Raw genomic sequence first — 27,588 nt, forward strand, 5'->3', positions numbered from 1 at the left:
TCCTTTGCTCATTTTTTAATTGGATTATTTGGGGTTTTTTGCTGATGAGTTGTATGAGTTCTTTATACATTTTGGATATTAACCTCTGATCATATACAAGGTTTGCAAGTACTTTTTTCTATTGTTTATTGTTTATTTTGCTGTGTAGCTTTTTAGTTTGATGTAGTCCCACTTGTTTGTTTTTGATGTGCTAGCTTGTTCTCGTCATAACCCAAAAATCATTGCCAATACCAATGTCAAAAAGGTAACTTCCTGTTTTCTAGGAGTTTTATGGTTTTCGGTCTTACATTCAAGGCTTTAACCTATTTTAAGGTAATTTTTTGTGAGTGGTGTAAGATAGGGTTCCACTTTCATTTTTTACATGTGAATATCCAGTTTTCCCAGCACCATTTATTGAAGAGACTGTCTTTTCTCTATTGAGTATCTTGGCTCCCTTGTCAAATATTACCTGACTATGCCTGTGTTTATTTCTGGGCTCTTGGTTCTCTTCCATTGCTTTGTGTCTGTTTTTACGCCATTACCATACTATTTTGATTACTGTAGCTTTATAATATACCTTGAAATTGAAGTTTGATGTCCCTTGCCATATACTTTGTTAGGATTGCCTTGGCTATTCAGAGTCTTTTGTTCTTCCATATAAATTAGTATTGTTTTTTCTACTTCTGTAAAAAAAAAAAATTTAAAAATGCCATTGGGATCTTGATAGGGATAGCATGAATCTATAGATGACTTGGAATAATATGGGAATTTTAACAATCTTAAATTTCCCAGCCCGAATACCTCTCCATGTATTTATATAATTGTTTTCTGGCTCATTTTATAGATCCATTGCTTCCTGCTGTCTTTTGTGTGTGTGTTGGTGTCTTTTGGTACTAATATGCTTTGACTTCATGCCTTCATCATGTTCTTTTGTGTGGTTACTGCAGGTTTTCTTGTGGTTACCCTGAAGCTTACATAAAATGTCTCGAAATTACCTATTTAAGTGGGTAAGATAAGGGTCCAGTGTCATTCTTCTGCATGTGGTTGTCCCATTTTCCCAGCACCATTTATTGAAAAGACTGTCTTTTCCCCAACTGAGTATTCTTGGCTCTCTTGTCAATATTAGTTGATGGTATATGCAGGCAGTTATTTCTGGGCACCCAGTTCTGATCCATTGATCTCAGTGTCTGTTTTTATGCAAGTGCCATGCTGTTAGGGTTACTAGAGCTTTACAGTACAGCATCAAATCAGGACGTGTGATGCCGCTGGTGGTCTGTCTCAGGATTGCTGGAGCTACCTCAGAATCTTTTGTGGATCTATACAAATTTGGGATTGTTTTTTCTGTGGAAATGCCATTGGAACTTTGATACAGAATACACTGAATCTACACATGGCTTTAAGTAGTGGATAGTTTTTACAATCTTCCTCTGATCCATGAACATGGGTTACCTCCCATTTGTTTGTCTTTTCTGTTTCTTGCATCTAACTCTGGTAGTTTTTAGCGTACAGAATCTCCACCTCTTTGGTTAGGAATAAATCTAAATTTTTAATTGGTTTAGATCATCTTGTTGATGGTATTTTCTTTCTTTTTCAGGTGTTTTATTAGTGTATAGAAACAATTGTTTTCTGTATTTGATTTTGTATCCTGTAACTTTACTGAATTGATTAGTTCTAGCAGTTTTTTGGTAGTGTCTTTAGGATTTTTTGTATAAAGATTATTTCATCTGCAAGCAGAGACAATTTTACTTCTTGATTTCCTACTATGATGACTTTTACTATTTTTTATCAGGAAAAAATATACAGAGTATCCCCCAAAAATGTATACACATTTTAAGAGCTGATAGCTGTTAAATGTATTTTAATAAACACTGCCTTTATAATTATTCAAAGTGTGTGTCTACATTTTTGGGGGACATCCTGTATTTTGCCAAACGCCTTTTCTGCATCTATTGAGGTGATCATGAGATTTTTATATTTCATTGTTAAGGTGGTGCACCACACTGATTGATTTGTGTATGTTGAACTATCCATCCCTGCTGTCCAGGGGTGGAGCCCCCTTGATCACAGGGCTCCTTTAAAATGTGCTGTTGAATTTGGTTTGCTAATATTTTGTTGCAAATTTTTCCATCTATATTCATCAGGGATATTGGTCTATAATTTTCTTATGTTGTTCTTTTCTGGCTCTGGTATCCAGGTAATGCCCACCTCGTAAAATGAATTAAGGAGTGTTCCCTCCTCTTCAGTTTTTTGGAACAGTTGAAAGATAATTAACAACAATCCTTGTTAAAGTATTTGTTAGAATTCACCAATGAAACCTGGTCCTGAGTTTTCCTGTGTTGGGAGGTTTTGCTCGCTGACTCAGTCTCCTTACCAAGTATCGGGCTGCTCAGATTGTTTCTTTCTTCATGATTCAGCCTCGTAGGCTGTGTACAGAAATTTACCCATTTCCTCTGGGTTATCCAGTTGTTGAAGGGTAATTGTTCATAGCAGTCGCTCATTCAAAGCAAATGCTTTGTATTTCTGTGGTATCAGCCCTGATGCCTCCTTTTTCATTTCTGGTGGTGAGTCTGCTGTTTTTCTGAGTCATTGTAGTTAAAGGTTTGTGTTTATCTTTTCCAAACACTGGCTTCTAGTTTTATTGTTTTCTATTGTTTGGTCTCCATTTATTTCCCCTTTGGTCTTTTTATTTCCTTCCTTCTACTAAATTTGGGTTTATCTTTCTCTCTCTAGTAACTTGTGGTGTAAGGTGAGGTTGTTTACCTGAGCTCCTTCCTGTTTCTTAATGTGGGTGTTTATCATTATAAAATTCCCTCCTAGAGCTGCAGCATCCCATGATCGATCTTGGCAGATGTTGACCCCCCTTTATGTAATTACGTTTTGGGCTTAAAGTCAGTTTTGTCTGATTTTGTGTAGCTACCCATGCTCTTTTAGTGTCTGTCCTTTCACTTTGAACCTGGGTTTCCTGGTCTGTGTTTAGTGGGTAATCGTAGATCTGGGTGGGGGGCAGGGACAGGGAAGCTGATATCTCCTCCGTTGCCTCCCTCCCCCTTCAAAGTCTCTATTTCTTTATGCTGCCTGATTGCTGTGGCTATGGCTTCCAAAATATGTTGGCCACGAGTGGAAGAGTCACCATCTTTTTCTTGTTCCTTATCTTAGAGGAGTAACTTTCAGCTTTTCCCTATTGTGACATCAGCTGTGGGCTTGTGATTGTCACCTTTTATTATGTCGGGGGACGTCCCCTTCTCTACGCAGTTTGTTGAGCATTTTTGTCATGAAATGATGTTGTATTTTGTCAGATGTGCTTTCTGCACTTATGGGATGACACTATGATGTTTTTCATTCTATTAAGGTGGCATATCACCATCTTTGTATCCTAGGGATAGATCTCACTTGTGCCTTTGAATTTGATTTGCTAATTATTTTGAGAGTGTTCGCATCTGTCTTCGTCAGGGATATTGGCTATGATTTTTTCTTATGTTGTCCTTATCTGGCTTTGGTATCACGGTAATACTGGCCTTGTAAAATGAGTTTAGGAATGTTCCCTCTTTGTTCTTGGAACTCTTTAGGAAGAATTCTTTTAAATATTTGATAGAATTCACCTGTGGAAGGACGTGGTCCTGGGCTTTTCTTCTGTGTTGGGAGGTCTTTGGTTATTGATTTAGTCTCCTTACTCTGTATTGATCTCAGATTTTCTGTTTCTTCCTGATTCAGTGTTGATGGGTAAGTTCCTCCAAATATAAAACCTATCTAATCTAGGTTTTCCCATTTGTTGGCATTTATTTCATAGTAGTGCCTTATGATTCCACTGTGTCTGTGGTGTCAGTTGTAATGTATTTCAATTAATTTTTTTGTCTAGTTTATCTTTTTAAAACACCAGCTTTTAGTTTCATTGATCTTTCCTATTTTTCTATTTTTCCTATTTTTCCATTTCATTTATTTCCCCTCTGTGTGTACTGTTATTTCCTTCCTTCTAAGCTTGGACTTATTTTCTTCTTTTTTTAGTCCCTTGAGGTGTGAATTTAGGTTTGAGATCTTTGCTGTTCACTATATATGCATTTATTACTATAGACCTCCCCTTTAAGAACTACTTTTGTAGCATCCCGTAGGTTTTGTGCATTATTTCCATCTTCATTTGTTTGAAGCTTGATTTCCCTTTTGGTTTCTTCTTTGGAGAAGTTGTAGATCCAGCACTGGGGCAGTAAGGAAATGCCACGAAGTGTGAGTGTGGAGGGGCTTTTCCAAAGAACACAGGAATCTAGCAGAAGGAACTCTTACTGGGCAAAGCTGGAATAATGTAATGATAGTACTAGATTATAACCCATGGAGTAAAATAAATGAGTCCATAATGATATCAACAATTTTAAAAGTGGGGAGAATGGCCAGCTCTTCCTTAGAGAAGTCCAATTAACAAATGTAGTAGTCCAATTAACAAATGTAGTATGGAAATACCACAGTAATAGTTGTTGCAAGCAAGATGCTAAAATTAGTAAGTGGAAGTTTGAGAAACCTTTCTAGTCTTGGAGTATCTCCCTGAGATACTCAGTGGTTACAAAGGGAAAGATAACTTCACAGTGGAGAAACCCAGTAGAAACCACGTCACCTGTCCTAAGACATGGACACCATGAATTCCGTAGTGCGGTGGTATATTTGCCACAAATGCACACACTCATTCCAATCAAGGTAAAACATGAGAAATCCACACTGAGGGATACTATTCAAAATAACTGATCAGTATTCTTCCAAAGTGTCTTCTTTTCAAAGACAAGACTGAGGAACTGTCGCAGGGAAGTAACGACTAAATGCCATGTAAGATCCTGTGACTGGCACAGACATTAGCAGAAAAAATGGTGAAATTCCAACAAGGTATTTAATTAATAGTGCTGTATCAGTGTTAATTTCTTGGTTCTCATAGTGGTACTGTGGTTATGTAAATGTTAATATTAGGGGAAGGTGGGTGACAAATACATGGAAAGTTAAAGAGAGACTTAAAAAAGGTAAAAAGGGGCAGCGGGGTTATACAGTGAAGCCAGTTAGTATAACTGATTCCCCCCCCAGCAACATTCATCTGCTATGGTAGAGACGGAGCAGGCAGGTGATTTGTCTAAGGAGGTGACTAGAGTCTAGGACATGTTGTCTGAGCTGCCTGCTGGGAAGAGCTTGTCCTCAGCTCCCAGGGTGACAGGTGGGATCAGGGTTTTCCCAGTGCGCAGTGTGCTGCCTGATGGCCGTGGGCCATGCAGCGCCCAGGAGCCCCTCTCCCTGGTGTTTCAGTGCCTCTGTAGAGCCTCCTCCATCTCGAGGAAGATGGGGGGAAACACTGCTTTTCTCCTCAGTTCCACAACTGAGTGGCACTCTGACCCCGTGAGCCACTGCACAGGCAGGCGGAACAGGCCGAAGCCATCCAGCTGGCACAGGGCTCCAACTGAAAAATCCTTTTGTTGGCTGGTGCCAGTCAAGCAGAATCAGCTTAAAAACAGGATAAAGCCTAGAGGAAGGCACTCATGGGAGCTAACTAGGAAATCGCAAGGAATTGATTTTAAATAGCTGCAGGTGTGATTAGAGTATTTATAGCCACAGGACTCAACCAGCTTTCAAAACCCACGAATAGCCTCACTGTAGCCTGCAAGTAAAACCAGCATAAAAATTTAGCTTTTAATTTAATTGACAGCAAAAATCTGCTTAGCTAGGCTTAGAAGGTAAGTCGGAGAGAAAAAACTTGCCACTGCACGGTTCTCTCTTAAAAATAAAATTCATTTAGTGTATCTCTCTCCTGCTGCCCCCAGCTCAGTATTATGTATGCATTTTGGGGAAAACGAGTAAACAGACTCTCCTGAGAGCCACCCCCCTTCCTCACCTCAGCCCGCACTCAGAGTGACTTCTGCAGGACATGCCACCACCTGAGAGCCTGGGTGGGTTTAATGGACTCAACAGCAGTGTCCAGTGCTGGGGACTGGCTCGCTGGCTGCTTCCTAAAGGGTCCAGGGCCAGCCCGGAGGGTGAGGCTGGTGGGCACTGCAGCGGTTGCCTGACCTTGTCCCCGAGGGAGGAGAGGGCAGCTGCCGGGGGAAAGGCCTCTGTGAAGGGCACAGGAGAGGGGCTGGGTGGCAAACATGACAGAGTCTGGAGTACACAGGAAAAGCCAGTCCGTCTTTACTGTAGTGAGTGCAGGATACAAATAGTTTACAACAACCTCTAGCATTTTCTTAACCATTTGATAAAAAGTTCACTATAATATTTATTGTATAATGAAGAAAAAACACATCAGGGAAAAATTGAGATTAACTTATTTTTCATCTCAAGGATGGCAACAAAGTCCAGCTTGTGCCGCCAAACGGTTTTACATGATCAAACCGTGTACAGCTTCTGTGTGAACTGTTGACTACAAACATTTACCAAATACATAAATCTCTTTTAAAAAAGCCATTTTAAATATAGCAAAGCAGTGTCTTCTTGCACAGCAAAGTGAAGAAAGTTTCTACAGAGAAATAAAAGTTTTACATTTGTAAAATCTTTGTTCACATTCTAATCATCTAGCTCCTTATGATCCGACGCCAGGAGTTTCTGGTTCCCTATTTACTATGTATTTCTTGTGCGCACGATGGTTAATACAGAAAACGTGTGAATGCTTTACTAGCTGTCCTTCTGGTTAAAGGAAATGGTAAAACGTGTTCTTCTAGAACAAACCCCTGATTTAGTCTCTAACACAATGGACATAATTAGGGCTCAAAAGATGGAGTTTTGGTTGGGACCGTCTGTAGACATACAATGGTGACCTTCACTCTCTCTGTCAGATGAGGGTCCTGAAGGAAGCACAGCGGTTGGAAACCGTACTTTACCAGTGCAATTCACTCTAAGCTTTTTTTGTTTTTGTCTTTTAGTAATAAAATACTTCATCTGAATGGATACATTTTTCTCGTGATGGTGTCGTACAAAACACATGAGTCTAAAAGGGTAAGAAATGTAGGTTCTAAGTGACCCTGCCAGTGTCTTGCCCAGTCTGAGTTGGTTTCCACCAGATGTGTGTTCGTACATGGTGTCATGGTGAGGAGTGTCTGTCAAGTCCATATGCTCCCTGTCACTGCGCGTATGGGAAAGGGTTAACAGTCTAATATTCAGTTCCTGAAAATGGAATACATTGTTCCTTGGTCATTGTGATTGAAATACAAACTCCGAGCCTTGTGTAATATTATTTTAGAAAACAGTAGTTGTACTGATTATAAACCTGCATAGAAAGAAAGACTATTGAGTACAGTCAGAAAAGCCATCTCATAAGGCACACAAGAAAATAGACAGTAAATGTGACTGTGGTAACTCCTATTCCAATGTACAGCAGAAGTTCATGGACATGCATAAATGATAACGCGCGGGTCACCCAGCGCTCTCAAAGCTGTAGGTGGCTTACAAGTGGTAAGGATTATCTTGGAAATTCAGGGTCGGGAGACTGTGGTTTCAATTAGGCGAGACCTTGCAGATGTGCCCGTGAGGAAGAACATTTTAAAGAAAAACGAATCCTTTCCAAATGAGCCGTGTGCCTGTACTGACGCGAGGGGCGAGCATGTCACTCTCCCTTGTTTGGCCTCTATCAAAATGGACGACCCGGACTGTCATTAAGACAGAATCCCGCTTGCAGCTGTGTGTCAGTCAGAAAACCTGGCTGATGATTTGTCACAAATAGCATGAGGAAAACGTCAAAAGGAATGCAATTTGGGGGGAAAACAAAATGTAAGTACAAATCGTAGGTAGCTAGCTGCTCGGTATTAAGTTTAAAATACAAAATAGCATTTTTCAACCCTTATTTTGAGTTTCTCAGGAAAAGTATTTAAAAATCTATGGTAAAAGATAGATATACAGGACTTTGAATTTTGTTCATGGCACAAGCCCAGAAAGTGGACGAACGAACTCGCTGTCCTCCTATAGGAGTAAGGCCTTGGTCAGAATCTAAGCTGAGGGTGGCGCGTCGGGCCCAGATCTGCACTGAGAGTCTCTGCCATGGAAGTGCCGCTTCTGTGCAGAGCTCGTGACCGGCAGGAAAGGTCCCTGCCCAGCGAGGGTTTCCCTAATCATTTACCACTTATAAAACCTTTGTGCTCATCTATTTTGCCATTTTCTCTAAATTAAGTTAGGTCAGCTGCTTCTATATTTTTCCTCACAAAAGGCAAGTTTTAAATAACGCCTTATAAAATCTGTTACAACACATTTATATTTATGCAGGATGAACTTAACACCAATTTTTTTTTGCCACTTTGCTATTTATGTACACATATAAAATATATAATGATGCTCAACCCATACAGCACAAAGATTACAATGCAACATCACACATTCACCACCAGTGAGGGGAGAAACCCCGTTATACAATCCTCTGAAAAGACTGGGCTAATAATTAAAATCCAAAGTACAGTATATTTAACAAAATAGTAAATATTAAACAGTGAATACTCTACTTAATAAGGATCTCGCCTTTTCCCCCCAAATTGGCGGCAAATCCACAAAAATATACTTTTTAATCTGGTGACCATACAATACATAGGTACTTACATCGAAGGTGATAATATATTTAAGATGCTATATACAGGAAGAGTTTGGCTCAACTTTTAATTTATATATAGAATAATAAGTGTTCATGGCTTTTTTTTTCCAAGGTTCTGCTTGCAAGATATTTTTTTTTTCCCTCTTAGAACAAAACTAAAAAGTTAAAACAAGATAAAGCTATTCTCAAAAAAAAAAAAAAAAAATTGAAACATACAGCTTTGGCTTATATAAATAATTCATAGCAGAATGTTTTCAAAAGTAGTGAATATAATTTTATATATAGTCAGCAATTTCATAAGGGTGTTTTCTTTCATATAAAATATACATGAGCTAAAATCAGTTTCTTTAATTTTTAAGATATGAATGTAAAAAGAAACTTCTGACATATTCCAATTATAACTTAATATATTAATTTATTTTGTTAATGCTCTATAGTTCTAGGCTAGTATTTCTGAAGATCTCATGCGTTTTCTATTCTCTCGTTTATTAGCTAAAGATCACTTCTTTGACCCAATACATTTTTGCACGTGCAAAACAGTTACGTGTGGGGCTTTTTTTGTTTTGTTTTTTTTAATATCAACAGCCCTTTACCATGCACCCCTTTGCAAAAGAGACCCATGCCAGGTTGGGTAGTTAATATAAATGACATCTTATGTACAGTATTGCTTTCTTGGTTCCTGCTTTTCTACTGCTCCGTTCTACAAAGCATTTTTCTGAAGTACTACAGTCACTGCACAGTTAAATAAAACAAGGAGGGGCCCTCTAGTTTCCGCAAGCTAGTGTGGGGGAGTTATATACGGGTACACGTTTCTCTGCAAAAACGGGGTATTTTATGGAACAATAAAATCCAGGGAGGTGCCAGACTAGACTCTGCCTACAGGTGCTTGGTTTGCCATGGGACGCACATCTGCAGATCGACAAGGAGTTTGCAGGTAAGTGCCTGATTCTGTGTATGCAACACACACCCACACTCACATACATACATGTAAAGGGGTCTGTATGTATGTATGTACATATAAATAGCTTTACCTCATGTCCTTACCGGCCAATTTAGATACGCAGGGCAGTTCACTGCAGTAACAGTACCAGCCACAGGCGGGAAGCCTTAGGTCACCCAGGCGTCCATCCTCATTCGCTTCACAGAAGGGCTTTCTCTGTCCTCAGCGTTTGGGGGTCGGCCCAGCACAATTGGAGAGTGGAAGTCCCCCCGTGGATCCTCCCGGTCGCTGCCGTCGTAGGAGCTGCTCGAGCTGCTCAGGCTGTCCACAGGGGAGCGCCCCATTTCCTGCCGGGCCTGGGGGGGTTGTGACACTGGCGGTGGTGGCGGTGGCGGCGGCTGCTGCTGCTGCTGCTGCTGGAAGCCTGAAGGGGTCATTCGATCCCGGGGAGGTGAGATTGGTTCTGACTTAATGTTGATGTTTTGGTTGGTGTTAATGGATAAATTCGAACCCTGAGATAACTGCCCTCCAGAACTGAGGGGGGAAAAAAAAAGTTAGATAGGCTGAGGGCAGACCTGCCCGAACGCATGACAGTTCAGACAGCGCCTGACTGGGACGAGCCCAGTCTGACTGTCAGGCCCCAAGGCTGGTTTTGCTCATTTCTTTCAGTGCTTGGCCCCAAAAGAAATCCCATCTCCCTGGCAGGGAAAACCCCCAAAACAGTCCAGCTGAGACGTCTAGTGGCCAGTTCTGCCCTTACCCTTGGCGCTTTTAAAGCTGGAGCATCAACACAGGGTCGGCGCTTAAGGCTGCGCACGCACCAAACACTAGGGACACTAGGGAACATGGCAACTCAAAGTTTGCTCCGTCCTTTGCTTCCTCAGTTTGTTCTCTGCTCCGGCCCCGTGACAGGCACGTCGTCTAGGCTCACGGCAGCGCTGAGCAGAGTCTCAGAAAGGTGAGCAGCGCGCTCAGTGGCGCAGGAGGGTGCGCACCGGCTGAGCCCAAGCCGCCCCCCTCCTGCAGGGCTGTTTTTATGATGTTCATTGAGGAGGCTCAGCACCGGCCCGAGGGTTTCCGTCCACGGCCCGCTCCCCAACACGACCCCGACCCCCGTACCAGCGCAGGAACGAAAGGGTCTGCTCAGCCAGGTCCCTCCGGGGACCTCAGGGTAGGAGGCTGGGTGTCCCTAGTGTCCTGAGCATGGGCGGCCAGCTGGGTGTGCTATGCCGTCCCCCACCTGCTCCATGGACCTACCCTTGGTCCCGCTACTACTGTCCTTTCTCCCTCCTGCTAGCGGTGTCCGGTCCCCCCTGCGCACCGCCAAACCCTTCTCGCTTACAGGGTGGGGCAGAAGTAGGTTTACAGTCGTTCACATGGCAAGTAACAGGCATAAACTTCTGTGCTTAGCCTCCTCCCAGCCCGAAACCTTTGGCCCCGCCTGTGTAATCCCGCCCGGCCCACGCAGCGCTCCCTTGGGGAGGTGCAGGTGTGCGGCCGGCGGGGATCTGCCACAAGACACCCCTCCTTCCTCCCCTACGAGCCTGAGAGAAAGCAAAGGGCTCGGCTCACTTTCCTGTCTGTCCGCTGAGAGAAGCGTGGTGAGCGGGCCTGAGCTGAGTGTCTTCAAGCTGCCTCCTCTCAGTGGAATCGGGCTCAGGGGTTGGGAAATAGTGGGAGCAGGCAGCTTACTCTGGGTGGGTCAGCAGAAGGGGGCGCATATGGGGGACAGCCGTGCCCAGCACCCCTTAGACACTGAGTCTCCCCCTCAGCACGTCCCTATGAGAGGCCTCCCTCCCTGGATCTCCTAACGGAGGGAAAGCCTCATGTGCTCAGTATCCACGCCAATACCTAGAGCCCTGGAAATAAAATTTTTCTCCAAACCCTTGGGCGACCCAAACCCAGCAGAAGCAGAAGGGGGCAGCACAGCAGACCCGGCCGGCCGGCCGCCCGCCTCACGACGCTAGGGAACAGCCCAGTCCCTGTGCGAAATTCACGCGGAAGCCAGCAGAGCCGAAGACCGACTGACAGAAAAAGGGAGAGAGGCTGGGGAAGACTTCGGGTTACTCACACCAAAGAGCTGAGGGCTGCTTGTCCTAAATGGTGCTGCTGCCAGGCCGACACCTGTCCCAGGGACAGCATTCCTGGGGAGTTGAAGCCCTGCAGGGCTGACAGGTCCGCGCTAGTCAGCGAGTAATCTAAAAAGGAGGAGGAAACGTTGCTTGGGGGCCAAAGCGGCTTTTCAATACATCGGAGCTTCAGAAGTTCCTAGGTTGAGAGAAGCCAGATACTTCGTAACAGAACAACACACTTCAGGGTCTAACACACAAAATCGTTTCTTTTGGGAGGTTTACAGACCTAGTTTATTGGAATAACCCCAGACAAATGTAGCTAAGTTTCAACTCTGTACCCAAAAAGTTGATTTTCCAGACTTGAAAATAATAAACAGGCCATCGCTAAAGGCTGTCCCTATGCGACCCCGCCCCCCATAAACTCACACCTCCAGCTCATGCGGACCTGAGTCCCTATCAGCAAGTTTTATGTTCCCAAAGCAGTGGGGGAACAGGAGCCACAGTCCCCTTCTCACAGGTGCCAAGCTTAGTGCCAGACAGTAAATACGTTCTTGCACAATCCATTCCATTTGTTCAAAGTACCGGGACTTTTGTCTAACAACCCCGATTGCAAGCACAATATTTTCAACTTCATGAAAAAACTTTGTTACAGAGCATAATGCAGGTCATGTTATATGAATACTTCAGTCATAATCACTCTGACCCAGACTTGGGACATTTGTGATAATTCACACACAGCTATTTCAGTTCCTCATTAACACTTGTCTGAAAGAGGCGCCAAAAACTCGTCTACTTGTAACTTATTCATATCTCAAGAGAGGTGTTTAAAGCAGTTGGTCTTCCCAGCGAATTAACTTTTTTAAAAAGCAATTGAATGGCGATTTTCACAGAGCTAGAACAAACAATCCAAAAATGTATACGGAACCACAGAAGACCCTGACCAACCAAGCAACGCTGAGAAAGGAGAAGGGTCGGCGGTATTACACTGCCTGATGTCAAACTACCGCAGGGCTGCACACACACAGGATGGCGCTGGCATAAAAGCAAACACCAGTCACTGGGACAGAACGGAGCGCCCGGAAATAAACCCACACCTGGATGGGCAATTAACATCTGACGGAGGGGCAAGAGCCTACGATGGAGTAAGGGCGCTCTATTCAGTAAGTGCTCTGGGAAAACAACAGACACGTAGAAAACCCATGAAACTGGACGACCTCCTTCTACCACATACAAGAAAGAATAAACTCAAAACGGATTAGACTCAACACCATACAACTCCCAGAAGGAAACACAGGCAGTAAAGTCTGACATTTCTTAGTATTTTTTCTGATCATCTCAGGCAAGGGAAACAATCCAATGAAAAGATGGCCACAGGACCTGGGCGAGAAACTTCCTGAAGAGGACAGATGGCCAAGAGCCTAAGAAAAGGCGCTTGTAGAACTGCCGCCTTGGTGCTGAGGCCTGACAGGTCACCTGGGAGCCCAGCAGCCCTCCATCTCCCTCGGAGGGACTGCGTCGCCCACTTTCACAGCCAGATGTGTGGGGCCTTGCTTCCCAGCACTGGTACCCTGGGCTGGGACCCCTCACTCTCTTGGGGAACCTCTGTAGCCGAGATACCCCTCCTGATTCTTAGCGCACCACACGCGTGGGACCTGCCTGTTCCGCGTCGCTGCCGTTTCATATCCTTAGCTGTAGGAATTGTGTCTGGCTAGTCTTCAGGTGGTTCTCGATGGCTGCTGGATAATTTTGATGGGGTTGTGGGAGGAGGTGAGCACAGCGTTTTATCTCCTGGTGCAGCCACCGTGGAAACCAGTATGGAGTTTCCTCCACAAATTAAAAATAGAGCTACTCTACGATGACCCAGCAATTCCACTTCTGAGTATTTATCCAAAGAAAGCCAAGCCATTAATTTGAAAAGATCTGTCCCTACTTATGTTCGCTGCAGTCTTATTTACAACAGCCACGCTATGGAAGCAGCCCAAGTGCCCATCGATAGACGGCCGGGTAAAGAAGTGGGGCATCTATACAATGGGGTAGGACTCGGCCATAAAAAGAATGAAACCCTACCAACACGGAGGGACCTGGAGGACGTTATGCCGAGTGAAGCAAGTCAGAGAAACAAATACCATGTGATTTCACTTATATGTAGAATCAAAAAACAGGATAAATGAACAAATAAAAACACCCATAGACACAGAAAACATTTTGGTGGTTGCCAGATGAGGGGGTTTGAGGGCTTTTTGAAAAAGGTGAAGGGACTCAAGTACAATTGGCAGTTAGGAAATACCCAGGGAAGAACAGTCATTAATACTGTAATAACTGTGTGTGGTGTCAGAGGGGTGCTAGATTTATTGGGGTGATCACAAGTTATATAAATGTCTCACCACTATGCTGTACACATGAACCTAAGATATTTCATGTCAACTGTAATTGAAAAATAAAAAGTATATTGAAAAGCCTGTCATGAAATGCTCAGTAAACTTATCTAACTTTGACACCCAGTTCAGTCCCCGTCTTCTCAGCCAATCCTCCTGACCACTCCAGCTCGCAGGTTCCCCTCTTCTCCTGCACTCTCCTGGCTCAGAATATCAACTGGTAACCTCCGGCTTCCCCTCCATATTTACCAACAGGTCTGAGCTGTCTCCTCTCGCTGGTGATGAGTGCTCTGAGTGTGTCCGTGAATGCCGGGTCCCTAGCTTGCCTCCAGATTTGCAGTTGGTGGATTTGGACATTTTTTCATATTGACTGTTGGAAAACGTAGTGGACATTTCCTAAGAGACTTTCATTTTTGATAAAACCTTTTAAAGTTGTTTCTGTTTAAAAGAACAACTTGGAATTAAAGCAGCAAACATATCACTGGCTCTGCGCCCCTCAGGGAGCTCCAGACAGCAGTTTGAAAGCACCAAGCTCAAGTGTTTACCCTGAAGTCTACAATGTGATGATCTCTGTTACAGTCCACTTACGGAATCAGAGTCCATTCCCTGCACTGCAGTATCTGAATAATTGAAGGCACGGTTATAACCATTCCCTGTACCTCCTTCCTTCGCAGCATCAGATGTCTGGCTCAGCTGGTGACATAGGGGAACCACACAGGTGTCTGCCAGTCCTCAGAGCAGCAAACCTAAAGGAGGGGTGCTGCACACTAGGGTCTCCATTCAGCCCACTTGGCTGAAAGCACCCCCTAGTCACTGGAGCATCCTTAAACTTCCCCAACATGCCCCCGAAATGGGGTACTTGCGGATGAAATGTCTAAGTAAATCTAAAGGAGTGAAAAGTTCCTCTCAGAGGTGAGGACTGACTGGCTGGCTCTGAGGAGAAACAAGAAAGGCCCTGGTTTTGTCCCTCAGGCCCAAAGAGGCAGTTCCATGGAGAAAACGGGCGCGCCCAGCACAGCGAAGGACCGGACAGTCTTCCCCAGAGCAGGTTAGCACAGCGTGAGGAGAAAAACATGATTTCAACGCCTGGGAGAGGGGATACTGTGTAACGAGAAACTGCACAGACAAGGCCGAGCAACAGGCAGTCGCACCCTCCCTGCTCCAGGCTTGCGGTGGCTTTTGTAACAGCTGCCTGTTTCTGTCGGGTAAATAAAAGTTCATGTTGGGAAATCATTCTGTGATCAATGTATTGTTTGTAATGTTTTCAAGGCTGGCGTGTGTTTTTAAGGATATCCAAATGTGAACCTAAAATACTGGCAATAATATATTCCAGTAAATATGCTCCTTTTTAAAAAGTCACAGAAGCACACGGTCACAAAACAAAGACGTGAAGCCACAAAAGGCAGCAGAGCCGGCTTACCAGTGTTGTAGGCGGTCGGCATCGCTGAGTACACGAGTCCCTGCGGAGGCAAGCTGGGGGTTGTCACAGACACGACGGGGGTAGCTAGAGGCTGAGTGGCTTGAGAACTGCTTATCCTCTGGGTATTCTGTGGGGCACAGAAAAGGAGAAAGTGTTACCCTGCAAGAATTTATGTTCAGACTTCATATGTTAAAAATAACATTCAATTTAAGTGACATTTTTCAGTTTTATGATGTGAATGTCACTTCCTGAAGCCATGATGTGAAAACCTTAGAAATAAATACAAATGGGTATAACTAAATATTCAATTTTAAGGGACATATTTTTACATTAATTATTCATTTTCCCTTGTCTCTTTCACACAGTTTACTGATGTCAGAGACACATCCTTAACACAGAAACATGCATTATGAATGAGGACCTGATGCCACTACACATACTGCCAGGCACCCGAAATAAAAACAAAACACCTGCAGGTACTGAGGACAGCAAAGGTTGTTAGTATGTAGAGAAACTGGAAGTCCATGAGCACAGAGATCGACACTACTTGTAAGTCATGGCTTACTGTGCAGCTTGTGCCTGGATTTCCTTCCCTGTGATCCTGGGGGGGGCGGAGGGGAATATGTTTTTTTGTTTTTTTTTTAAATTAAGACTGTTTTAGAGCAGTTTTAGGTTCACCGCAAAATTGAGGGGAAGGTACAGAGATTCCCCATTATACCCCCTGCCCTCAAACACATGTAGCCTCCCTCATTACCAACATCGCCCCCCAAGGGACCCATTTTAAACAGCAGATTCAGACATGTATCGCTTCAGTCTCCCGACTCTTCGGAGAGGAGAGGCCTTGGTAGAGAGCTTCTGAAGAAAGGATGTGTCACAGGGCTGTGAATGGAGCGGTAGTAAATGCTGGCAGACTGACTCCATCCCCACAGCTCCTACCTACACTGGGAGTGGATTAATAAGTCGGCTATTAATAGTCAAGTCGGTGTGAGTCAGTCCCTGTCCTCTGGGTAGGTGTATGAGAGCAGTTTCTCACCACGCTGCTCTGTTCCTCAGATCCTTGGTTTTGGAAAGGGCTCCCTTAAGGCAAACTCCACGTTCCACGTGGTTAGTACACAAGAAGCCAAAATACAGCCCTAGGGTTGTTTCCAAATGAAGTTACAGCCCGCTAACCGACATCTGGGGGTCTAAGTTGTATCAGTAAAAGTGTAATTTAGTACCCTTGAGATGACCAAGAATCAGACTGGGATTCGGTTTCCTGTCACCGCTTTCAAAGGATAACCGGTAATCAGATGAAGGCCTTTGGCTAGATCTAGATACCTGAACATTGATCATTTGATAAGGATCCAGATCTCAGTTCATTTCTTTTTAGTTTGTATTTTCTACATAATCTTGAGTTAGAAAACGTTAGAAAGACCGTTCAGTAGGTGGTCCCACTGCCCGGGTTTTTGCCCCAGATCCACCCCCCGGCAAGCATGGGAAAATCATTTACCTCCCCGTTTGTCAAGGAGGGAAGGTAGTGGTCTTGTGTTGCCTGCCTCGCAGTCCTACGCTGAGAACCTATGAGGAAACTGAAGTGCTACACACGGAATAGGGCCTTAATGTCCCAGCAAACCCTCTGGCCCAAGATTTCTGTGTAACTTCTTGCAGGGCTTCTAGAGGATCCTCTGCAGCCTGGCTCTCACGAGAGTGTCTTTAGTGTAGGCTCCAGGCACCTGTCCTTCCTCACTTTGGCTTGGAGCCATCCGTGATTATATTCTGGAGTTCTAACCAATATGAACCACTTTCTAAATTGTAACCTAGTGTTTGGCATGAGTTTTTCAAGAGTAACCACGAGAGGGCGACATTGCTAGATAATTCACGGGGAAGCATTCATAACTTAGGGATAAATAGTGAAGTCTAACCTAATATGAATTATTTTATCTCAAATTGTAAACTTCCATTTGGTAATCATTATTGTATCATTAAGTATTTTTCCAAAAGACAGTCCACATCTGCACATGATATAATCCAGTACCACCATGACAGCTGACTAGTATGTTTCAGTTAACCAATACAAAATCACATCCAAAACCATGAGAGCTATCGCAAAGTTAAAGAATGAGCTCTTATTTTAAGAACAGAGCACAATCTTATTTTTAAATAAACAAATTGTGCAAAACACACCGGCATGCATATAATATGTAAATAAAACCAACAGATGCATCCCCCATGCTTCCATGCAACCTGAACCCGTCCATGCTAAAAACTAAACATTTTCAAATTTTTATTCCCCTTCAAGTCCTCTAGTTAGCAGCTGACTTTGAATTCACATGATCACTTCTGTGAGGCCTGGGTTTTAGTTCCCAAAGAAGAAACAGAACAACTGAAAGTTATTTTTAGTCAAACTTATTTTCTAGAAAAGCAAACAGAAATCATGTTTTGGAAAGAAAGGTATTAACAGCTACTTTTGAGACTAGAATATCTTCTGATAAAAAATAGTAAGTTTGTGTTATGTTCAATTATAGACATTCCTGTTATTAAACAGGGAACCCCTTTGTGGTTCAGAGCGTTTCATGCAGCATGAAGTAACTCCAACTCTGTGGGAAAGGTGACCTCACCAAAAATGATGTAATCATTTTGAAAGAAAGAGAAATAACAACACAAGACCATGTGTTACAATCTGAGGAACCATGAAGGTGAAGTCATTTTCTAAAAATATGTTAATAATTTGGGGAACTATATAAGGTATTTTGCATCTTTCCTTTAAAATCTTTAACAAGTGTCTTGTGATCACAGACAGCTATTGTTTTCAACACTTTATTCCAATGTTCCCTCCAACAACAAAAAATGGATCAGGATACACAATTATAAACAGAAAAACTAGACACCAGCAGATTGGTTTAGTTCTTCAAAGTGTTTGGACAGTGTTTAACAACGAAAAATCTGTGTACCAAAGGGAACATTGGTTAGATAGAAACATGTAAGAGGATTAGTACTTTCCACATCTTTTTCAACTCCCTTCAAGCAGAAACCCACACTCACCAACTCCAACTCCTCTTCCTCCGACTGCACTCAGCACAGAAGAGGGATAAGAGAGTTACTAAGACTGCCGGTGCTCGGGAATAAATATTTCTTTAGGAAAACGTTATGTGGACAGTAGCAGTTGCTGGAAACTCTAAAGAGATCGTTACATGTGCAACAAATACAAATCTAAGTTATCGTCTCTGTACTTGTGGATTTCAAAAGACTAGAAAGGTTCTTTTAAATTCTCTAGGGCCAGGATCTAAACACGCCTCCCCCCAACTCGATCTACTTCTCTGCTGGCTGCACTGCGCACACGCTAATGCTCTTCAACTCTCACGTTACGGAATATTCACACACCTCCGACTAAGATACACATCAAAATACTGGGGGGGTCCCCTGGAACCTACAGGGACAAAGGTGGAAATAGCTTATATGGTCAGTTTTGAGGAGTCCATGGAGATGCTTCATGATTTAAAAAAATCAGATAATCTTGACAAGTTGCTAAATGCCTAAATGTAGTCAGTCCTCAAACTTCGCCGTTTACTAATAATCCTCATAAACGTGGAATGAGATAGTTCCCCTTTTCCGTTTCTCCAGGTATAAGGGCATCTCACCAGGTCCTAAGGGTAACAGTTTTGCCGTTCATCTCATCACAGATTAAGATTTCTGTTCCACAGGAGAACTGGAGGAGGATCCAGGCAAAACTTCCTGCCCTGGCCGCCCTCCCCTTCGCCCGGTGCGCACCTCAGCGGACACAGTTTCGGGACACCCCCTTTTCTGTGAGCACCGTGAGGTTCATGGAGAAGGAGCCTACGTGAGAACTCAGACTCCCCGTGTGTGGTGGCCTCAGGGCTTATACACAGTCTGTCCAGTGCGCACTTGGCCTCCAACAGTTCCCCAGTCGCCCTACTTTAACTCTCACTACCTGCGCCTTCCTGATCCAGAAAAGCCAGTGCTCAGGTGTCCTCTCCCCACGGCACCTGCCTCCCCAGGGAGTCTGGGCCAGTCAGCTGCCCTGACATTTCCGCACTACGGTGTGTTCAAGGAGAACTGTGAACTTTCATTTGTCCACCTCGCTGTACCCCTGAATAAAAAAGTCCTTTGTTTTATGACAGTTTTGGTCCTGGCGCTCTTGTGCTACCTTGGAGAAGTACTAACCGCTCCCTCAGTTTCCTCATCTCTACCCAGCCAAGATCAGTTTTTGGGTAAATGAGATAATGCACATAAAGATGTCTGGGAATCTATGAAGCATTAATTATCCAAATGTGGAATTATTATCTAGAGCCCGATAGCATCTCTCTCACTTACAAAACCTCAAGCGGCGAGTTTAGCAGCTACACGGCAGGAGCACCTGGCACATCGCATCGCGTGTCAGTAGTCAAACAGCTGCAAACTAAGAATGGTTTTAAACTTGCGTGTTCTAATTTTTTTCCTACAAGAGACGAGGGGGATAAACATACTCTCTCTCTTAAAAACACAGGATTCAAAAGTCAAGGAGGCTGGAGCTATACAGACATTGTAGGGGCTGGGCTGGGGACACTTACTCCTTACAGACTGAAACGAGGCGGCCACCTGAGGAGGAAGACGTGGAGAACTTAATTGGAAAATAACTCAAGTTTTCTGTACCCTTCCCTGTTCTGCAACAGTTCTCTGTAGTACGCAGCACCTTCCAACAGGTAACACAGTGCTTCCCCACAGAAAAGCACGTCCAAGGGATGACTGCAAGTATACACAGGACAGGGAAAATGGTACCTAAACCAGGTTTAATTTATCAGTTTGGGGATGAGATCTCTAAGTAAGGAGTCCAGCCTGGTAAAATTAGGCACAAAATTAATCCCTCTATATTGAGCTTTAATTTTAACCATTAAGCAGATTTATTTCCTATTTCACCACAATCTGATTTCTGTGTATTTAAAAATAGACTTGTTTCTTCAAAGGTTAATTTCACATAGAAATATTATTAGGAAACAGTCTAGATCCTACGGAAGTACGGAACACTGGGAAGGAAAACACTGAGTATGTGTAACAGACGCGTCTGAAAGGAGGAACTGGAGATGGGTGTGACGTACCAGTGGGGGCATCATGCCCTTGCTTGAAGGGGGGATGACAACTCGAAGGTCTGGTTTTCGACTGTTCATGCCAAGATTGCCGCCACCTGGAGGAGGGGGAGACTTTGTAGGCATGACTTTGCCTAAACTATTTGCACCAGTAGTTCCAATCAAATTTGGAGAAGCTCTTGAGTTTACGAATCCATTCCCTGGAAAAAAGAAATTATCACTCATTAACAAAAAAGTCATTAACAAATCTGGGTATGGATATGAAGCAAGTTTCCCCAGTTCTGACTTCAAATGCGTTTTATAAGTAACTAACCATCAACCTTTGAATATTTTAAAAATAAGCAAAGAAAGTTACCCGAAGTCTGAAATATATATAAAGCTTATGATTCATGCCACTTGTTTTCAGCCTTACTGCTTGGACCTGCTGAGACACTATCAAAAATACAGGATACATTTCTGACGGGGTATCTCCACTGGAGACCAAAGGGACAGGGGAATGAAGAGAAGGCTCTGGAGACCTGCCTGGTCACTCTCCTGTGACAGCAAAGGCCGCCTTCCAGATGCGGGCAGGGCGCGGCGGGCGGCGGGGCAGCTCCCTCGCTGCGCAGACTTGGCCCTGGCTCTGCTGCTGCCCCTCCCCCGAGTGCGCCTCCCTTACAGCTCCCTCTCTGCCTCGGGTCTTCCCGTCACTATGTCTTCATCTTTGGGTCATGTGACTTGAACCCTCTCATTTCTGCTTTCTCACGTTCCCCACTAGAAATGCGTCTGAGGAAATAAGGAAGTAGGTGCGCTGTGGTGTGTGTTCTGCACACAGTACTCTGGGCAGCACTTGGGACAGAAAGCAACTGAGAGCTCGGCCCTGTTTTCCTGGGCACTGCACTCACTGGAGTCCTGCCCCTGTGCGGTGGCCACGTGACTTGGGTGGGGCCGACTCCACATCAATTACCCTTGCCCCAGACTGGCGTGGTGACAGGCATTTGACTCAGATCCAAGCCCATAAGTAAACAGCGCTCTCCCGCCCCACACAAATGGGTCCACGAACTGCCATCAGGACCCAGGTAGGAAGCTGCTACACAGCGGTGAAGGAAGCTTACGTGTTTCTCTAAATATGACCGAGGAAGCGTTTTATTCTCAACCTATTTTGATTTGGAAGGAAGCACAGGGGCAGGGAAAGGAGAGCTATGAAGACATGACAAAGCCCCACACCTCTCCCGGGGCTTCTCGGGTACATGGAAGGCAGCCAACACCCTACACTACTGAAGCTCAATGCACAAGGCCTTTTGTAAGTTGCAACTGGCAGTATCCTAGTGGAATCAGTTCCTATTCACCAGCTTACATACAGTTCAGGTAAGATAGTGCCACAAATTTTTAAAGTCAAGTAACAAGAATACCACAAAATGCCACTTGTAAAACAAAGGCTACTATGCTATTTTAATTTCTAAGTAAATCACAAAACGGAAAAATAGAAAACAACATTAATATATTTTAAAAATATTTTTTAACTTAATTACTAAATCCAAGACATGCTGTTAACTGCCCATAAAAAATACAGCATAGTTCACTCTATATAGAGTTCCATATTTTTAATAAATCATCAACTTTATAATAAAAACATAAAAAACTAAGTTTAACGTTTGTATAATGTGTTTTGGTAACAGACACTCTGTACCATGAGCACTATCACTTTTCTATCTTCAGTAGTCCCTAGTATCTGTCTATTCTCCTACAGCACATAGCTGTTAACTTACAAACATGGGGTAAAAGAATAAACGTGCTGGGTAAGAATGCTGTGCCCAAGGAGGGAACACACCCCAACACGATGAAGGCCGTATGCCACACCCACAGCTGCTGTCGTGCTCAGCCGGGAAGAACTAAAACTCAGGAGCAAGACGGGCCTCTCCAGTCTCACCCTCTTGTTCAACACAGCCCTGGAGTCCTGGGCACTGCAGTCAGGCACGAAGAAATGAAAGGCATCCAAACTGGGAAGGAAGAAGTGAAACGCATCATTTGCAGGGGACGGGATAGTGTACACAGAGAACCCTAAAGATTCCACAAAGTAAAGCAGCAGGGTACAAAATAAGCATTCAGAAATCGGTTGCATTTTTATATGCCAATAAGGAATGATAAGAAAATACTAAGAATAGAATTCCAGTTAAAACTGCATCAAAAAAATACCTAGAAGTAAATCTAACCAAAGAGGTAAGAGACCTGCACTTAGAACATTGAGGACACTAAGGAAGAAAAATGAAGACAAATAAATGGAAGCACAGACTGCTCACGGCTAGAAAGAATCAACATCATTAAAATGCCCATACTGCCCAAAGCAAGCCACAGATTCAGTGCAATTTCTATCAAAATACCAACACCGTACTTCATAAAGTAGAATACTCCAAAAATGTGTATGGAACCACAAAAGACCTCGAATAGCAGTCTTGAGAAAGAACAAAGTCAGAGGAAGCACGCTCTCCGCTATCAAACTACACTGCAAGGCCACAGTCACCAAAACAGCCTGGTACTGGCATAAACACACACACAGATCGATGGAACACCTGAGACCCCCCAAGTAAACCCACGTGTACGTTCAACTAAGCTACGGCAAAGGAGGCAACACACAATGGAGTAACGTCAGTCCATTCAATAAATGGTGTTGGGAAAACGGACAGACGTGCAAAAAAATTAAAGTAGATCACATTTTTACACCATATACAAGAATAAACTCAAAACGGATTGAAGAATATAAGACCCCAAACCATAAAACACCTGGAAGAAAACATAGGCAGTAAACTGACATTCCTGTTAGCCGTATTTTTCCTGCTGTACCTCCTCACGCAAAGGAAACAAAAGAAAAAAAAATAAACATGAGACTATATCAATCTAAAAACGCTTTGCACTGCAAAGGAAATCAGCAAAATGAAATGTGTCACCAATGACACATCCAATAAGGGTTAATATTCAAAATTTTAAGAACTCGTACAACTCAACATTAAATAACAAACAATCCAATTTAAAAATGAGCAGAGGACCTGAATAGGCACTTCTCCAAAGAGGACATACAGACAGCCAACAGACGTATGAAAAGATGCTCAACATCTCTGCATCAGGAAAATGCAAATTAAAACCACAACAAGGTATCACCTCACACCTGTCAGAATGTCCACCATCAATAAATCCACAAACAAGTGTTGGCAAGGGTGTGGAGAAAAGGGAACCCTCATGCACTGTGGGTGGGAATGCAGACTGGTGCGGCCACAACAGAAAACAGTATGGACGGTCTTCAAAAAGTTAAAAATACAACCGTGTATGACCCAGGAATTCCACTTCTGAGAGTGTATCAGGAGAAACCCAAAACACTAATTTGAAAGAACATGTGCACCCCTATGTTCACTGCAGCTTTATCTACAACAGCCAAGACAACAGAAGCAGCCCAAACGCCCATCAGTAGATGGACAGATTAAAAAACTGGTGCACGTGTACGTACAATGGAGTATTACTCAGCCATACAAAACAAGGAAGCCTGACCATCTGCAACAGCACGCAACGACCTAGCGGGTATTACACTAAGCGAACAAGTCCGAGAGACAAATGCCGTATGATCACACTTACATGTGGAATCTAAAGAACAAGATAAAATAGAAATAGACTCATGGAGACAGAGAACACACTCATGGCTACCAGGGAAGGGGGTAGGGGGAATGGGTGAAAAAGGTAAAGGGATTAAGAAGTACAAATCGGTAGTCACAGAATAGTCATGGGGATGTAAGTACAGCACTGAGAATATAGTCAAGAATGTTATAGTGACTGGATGGTGCCAGGTGTGTACTGGAAATACTGGGGGGGAGCACTCTGTAAATGATATGGCTGTCTAATCACTATGCTGTGCATCTGAAACTAATACAAAGTAATACTGAACATAACCGTAATTGAAAAATAATTTTTTTAAAAAAAGGATTCCATTCCTAATGTTTATTATAAAGGTGACCCACCCCCCCAAAAATTGTGTGTATATATATATATATATGTATATATATATACACACAATTTTTACTTTTTTTCCCAGAATAGTGAACTAGAAGTTCCTGGAGGGCTGAACAGGCCCTGAATTATCTGGCTAGGACTTGGCGTCCGCACAACAGCAGCAACCATCTCAAATCACACACCAGCGAAGAACTACCTTTGCAATTTGGAAATAAACTTTTCATCATCTATTATGTGTAGAACACTTACAGAAGGGAGGGTACAGGCAAGGAGAAAACATCGACATGTCTTCAAGCAGCTTCTCATCACGGGGCGGGGGCGGGCACGCACCGCAGATAAGGGGGAGGCAAGGCAACGAAGGGAAAGCACTCAGAACTTAGGAGGAAATGGAAAGCAAAGCACTGACAGGAACGCGGCTGGGTCAGGGAAGGCTTTGCGAGGACGGCTGAGCAGCCTGAATGGACCAAACATGAAAGGAGACGGGCATTCTGGATAAGCGGGAGAAGGGAAAGGTGGCCTGATGAGCACGGAGTCCATGGCTTGCGCCAGGGACCATGGAAAGGAAAGAGCAGCTGTATTTGTTCTTTCCCTTTCCCGCCCGTGCAAGCAAAGAAGAGAGCTTCAGAATCCACCAAAAATAAGCACACGTGCACACGCATCTATGTAAAAAACCTGCAAGGATGAACCAAAACTGTCTGCTGTGTGCTTAGCACTGGCCTAAAAACCTCCTGTCACCTCGCCCAGAAGACTGTACCCTGAGAAGTGCCATGAGGTGCCCCAAAGAACGGCGAAGAGTCACTGACAAGCCATTCTGTGCTGCACATGTTTCACCTTAAGAGCTTTGTATTCCTCCTTATGGGATTGTTTTAATTTTATCAGTTTCTTGAGTGAAATAGAAATATTATTTAAAACCACTTAAAATTTATAGTGTTTGGCAGTTCATGAAACATTTCAGGAAAAGTATATATAAGGAATAGGGTCAACTGATAAACATCAATTCTGAAATTAAAAAATATGTAACTATAAAGACATGGATTAGTTCTTGAAGATAACCTGAAGAAAATGGACGCTTCAATATACGTTTAAAATATACTTAGAGTTTGAAAAAGATATTTTAGGTTATTTACAAGAGACACTAAAAACTGAGGTTTTGCCAATAGGATATAATCAACTTTGTTGGATCCTAACCAGCATGTTCTCAAGGGACAAAGAAACCAGAGCGGTGAGGTGTGGCACTTGGGAACTGGCCTGTGTCTCCAGCACTTGTCATTCAAAATATCAGGATTCCAGATGACCAGGGTTTCCTGCCTGCCCCACCTTAGCCCCATCCAGTTCCTGCTTTCTCCAAAACTCCCACCGAGTGACCCATGGTTTTAATGCATCTGTGCAATTTCACTTTGCTGTGGGACTGGTGTCCGAGTTAACCGTCTGAGGCTATTTCCTGCCTTCTGCGTCCATTATCTGAAGGGTATGTATTGAATCCAGGCCGACTCTCCTTCCCACACCCCTGGAGAGCAATTTCCTGCATTCTGTTGAGCTTCAGAAGGCAGTGCTGTCAGGAAAAACAATCTCTTCCCCAGGCCATCCCCAGTGGGGCAGAGCTCATCCCTGAGTTGGGCAGAGGTAACTGCCAAGCAAATCATCTGCATATAAAACGCTTATCAAGTAATTTTAGTGCAAAAATAGGAAGGCTTACTAGAAACTAACAGTGTTAGATTAACATTAATAAATACAGATTAACCGCATTTTTCTTAAATAATGGCACAGATGTCTGTTGTAACCTCTCTGATACTTAGAACATTCTCATGGACTTGACTTGCACCCGAATCTGGAGATCGAGCAGCATTTCCCCTCCAGTACACTAAGACACAAAGACCTAACTCACAAGGACGCATTACCAGGAGGCGCGTTACTCTTCCCCATGTGGAGTCTATGAGGCCTTCCAGCGACACGGGGCGCCGGTACCCGAGAACCAGGTTACGAGAGTGAAAGGATCAAGAGCGGGCGCCGCAGTGTGAAGCCGGTGGGACGCCCAGCAGAGGGTTCCAGGATGGTGGCAGTGACCGGTGACTTACCAGGCAGAAACGAGATAATCCCACAGGCACCATTTGTTATCTTGTGGGGTGGAGTGACGCACTACCAGATGCATGCCTTTATCCCTCCAGTTCATTTTCTTATGACAAACATGAAGATATTGAGATTTTTGAGGTAGATGCTTTCAGTGTGTATCTCATCTTGCCATGGCCTACAAATTAAAGTCCCAACTCTAAACGAGTAAGCCCAATTTAATGTGATTATTGTTAAAATGTGTTGTTGGGTTTTATGGTAAATTATGTCTTGACACAAACAACAAATATGCTCTCACGGAGCCGCAGAGCAATGCCTGCAGATACTTAACAAAGCCCATCTCGGCTCTACGGCAGGTCATTCAGTTCCATCAGCCTGGTGCACAGTTCAGAATATCCCATCAGCTGAAAGAATTCAAGTGGCTGGAAAGCAGTCCATGCCCGTAATACTTCTTTCAGGGCTAAACTGTACACGGCAATGTTATTAATGTTTCATTACTATGAATCTATTCCAAGTTGAACTGACATGCAAAGGATTTCGAAATCTCAAAGGACTGTGAAAAATTCATCCAAAGCAAGGTTTTGGAATTACTTTTATATTTGACAAATTTTTCATAAAATCTGACAACTTTCAGCTGATTATTCAATAAACAAAAATATATTTTAAAAGTCTATAAAATTATATCTTTTCTATAAAAACAATGAAGTTTCTAAAATGAAAATAGACCATGGGTTTTAAAAAAACTGATGACATATTCACTGGACTCAATGGAAATTCCTGTGTGATGGACAAAATAAATTGTCCATTAAAAATGTATAATCTAAAGCGGACACTGATGAGACGCTGCTGCCTCCCTTCCCTTTCTGATGGCTGTGCTCTCCCTCTCCGCCTCTCCTGTAAGGGGAGCCCCGAGGACACACTTCCCTTTCACAGACTTCACCCCCCCGGGTCCCACTGTTCTCTCAATACGATCTCACACCTGTGTTTCTGCGCCACGGCTCCTAATCTTCAGTCCAGACGCAGCCACCCGACAGCCACTTTCCCCCAGGTCATCTCACACGACCTGTTCTACACACACGCAGGGCAGCCATCCTCCCCTATCCAAGCCCGCTTCAGGAGCCACAAAGCTTTGTCTTCTTTCTTTACAATGTCTTTAAACTCATCCGTCTC

At 43.6% G+C, this 27,588-nt stretch overlaps 1 protein-coding gene across 10 annotated transcripts in view; it reads right to left on the reverse strand.

Annotated features, from left to right (window-relative positions):
• Window positions 1-6,105: 6,105 nt before the first annotated feature.
• The window catches only part of MEF2A (myocyte enhancer factor 2A), an 82,463-nt gene continuing 60,980 nt past the window's right edge, over window positions 6,106-27,588 (reverse strand). For 7 of the 10 annotated variants that reach the window (XM_087829163.1, XM_087829159.1, XM_087829168.1 and 4 more), the window contains 5 exons: window positions 20,389-20,576; window positions 18,338-18,361; window positions 15,317-15,443; window positions 11,521-11,647; window positions 6,106-9,983 (listed from right to left, as the gene is read on the reverse strand). In XM_087829163.1, the coding sequence (XP_087685289.1) occupies window positions 9,617-9,983; window positions 11,521-11,647; window positions 15,317-15,443; window positions 18,338-18,361; window positions 20,389-20,576 (833 nt within the window). In that variant the 3' untranslated portion in view covers window positions 6,106-9,616. The remainder of the gene's footprint in view (window positions 9,984-11,520; window positions 11,648-15,316; window positions 15,444-18,337; window positions 18,362-20,388; window positions 20,577-27,588) is intronic. The other 3 variants (XM_087829165.1, XM_087829166.1, XM_087829167.1) reach the window with 2 other exon arrangements.

The sequence above is a fragment of the Miniopterus natalensis genome, chromosome 22, assembly GCF_054644295.1.
Source record: "Miniopterus natalensis isolate mMinNat1 chromosome 22, mMinNat1.hap1, whole genome shotgun sequence".
Classification (NCBI taxonomy): domain Eukaryota; kingdom Metazoa; phylum Chordata; class Mammalia; order Chiroptera; family Miniopteridae; genus Miniopterus; species Miniopterus natalensis.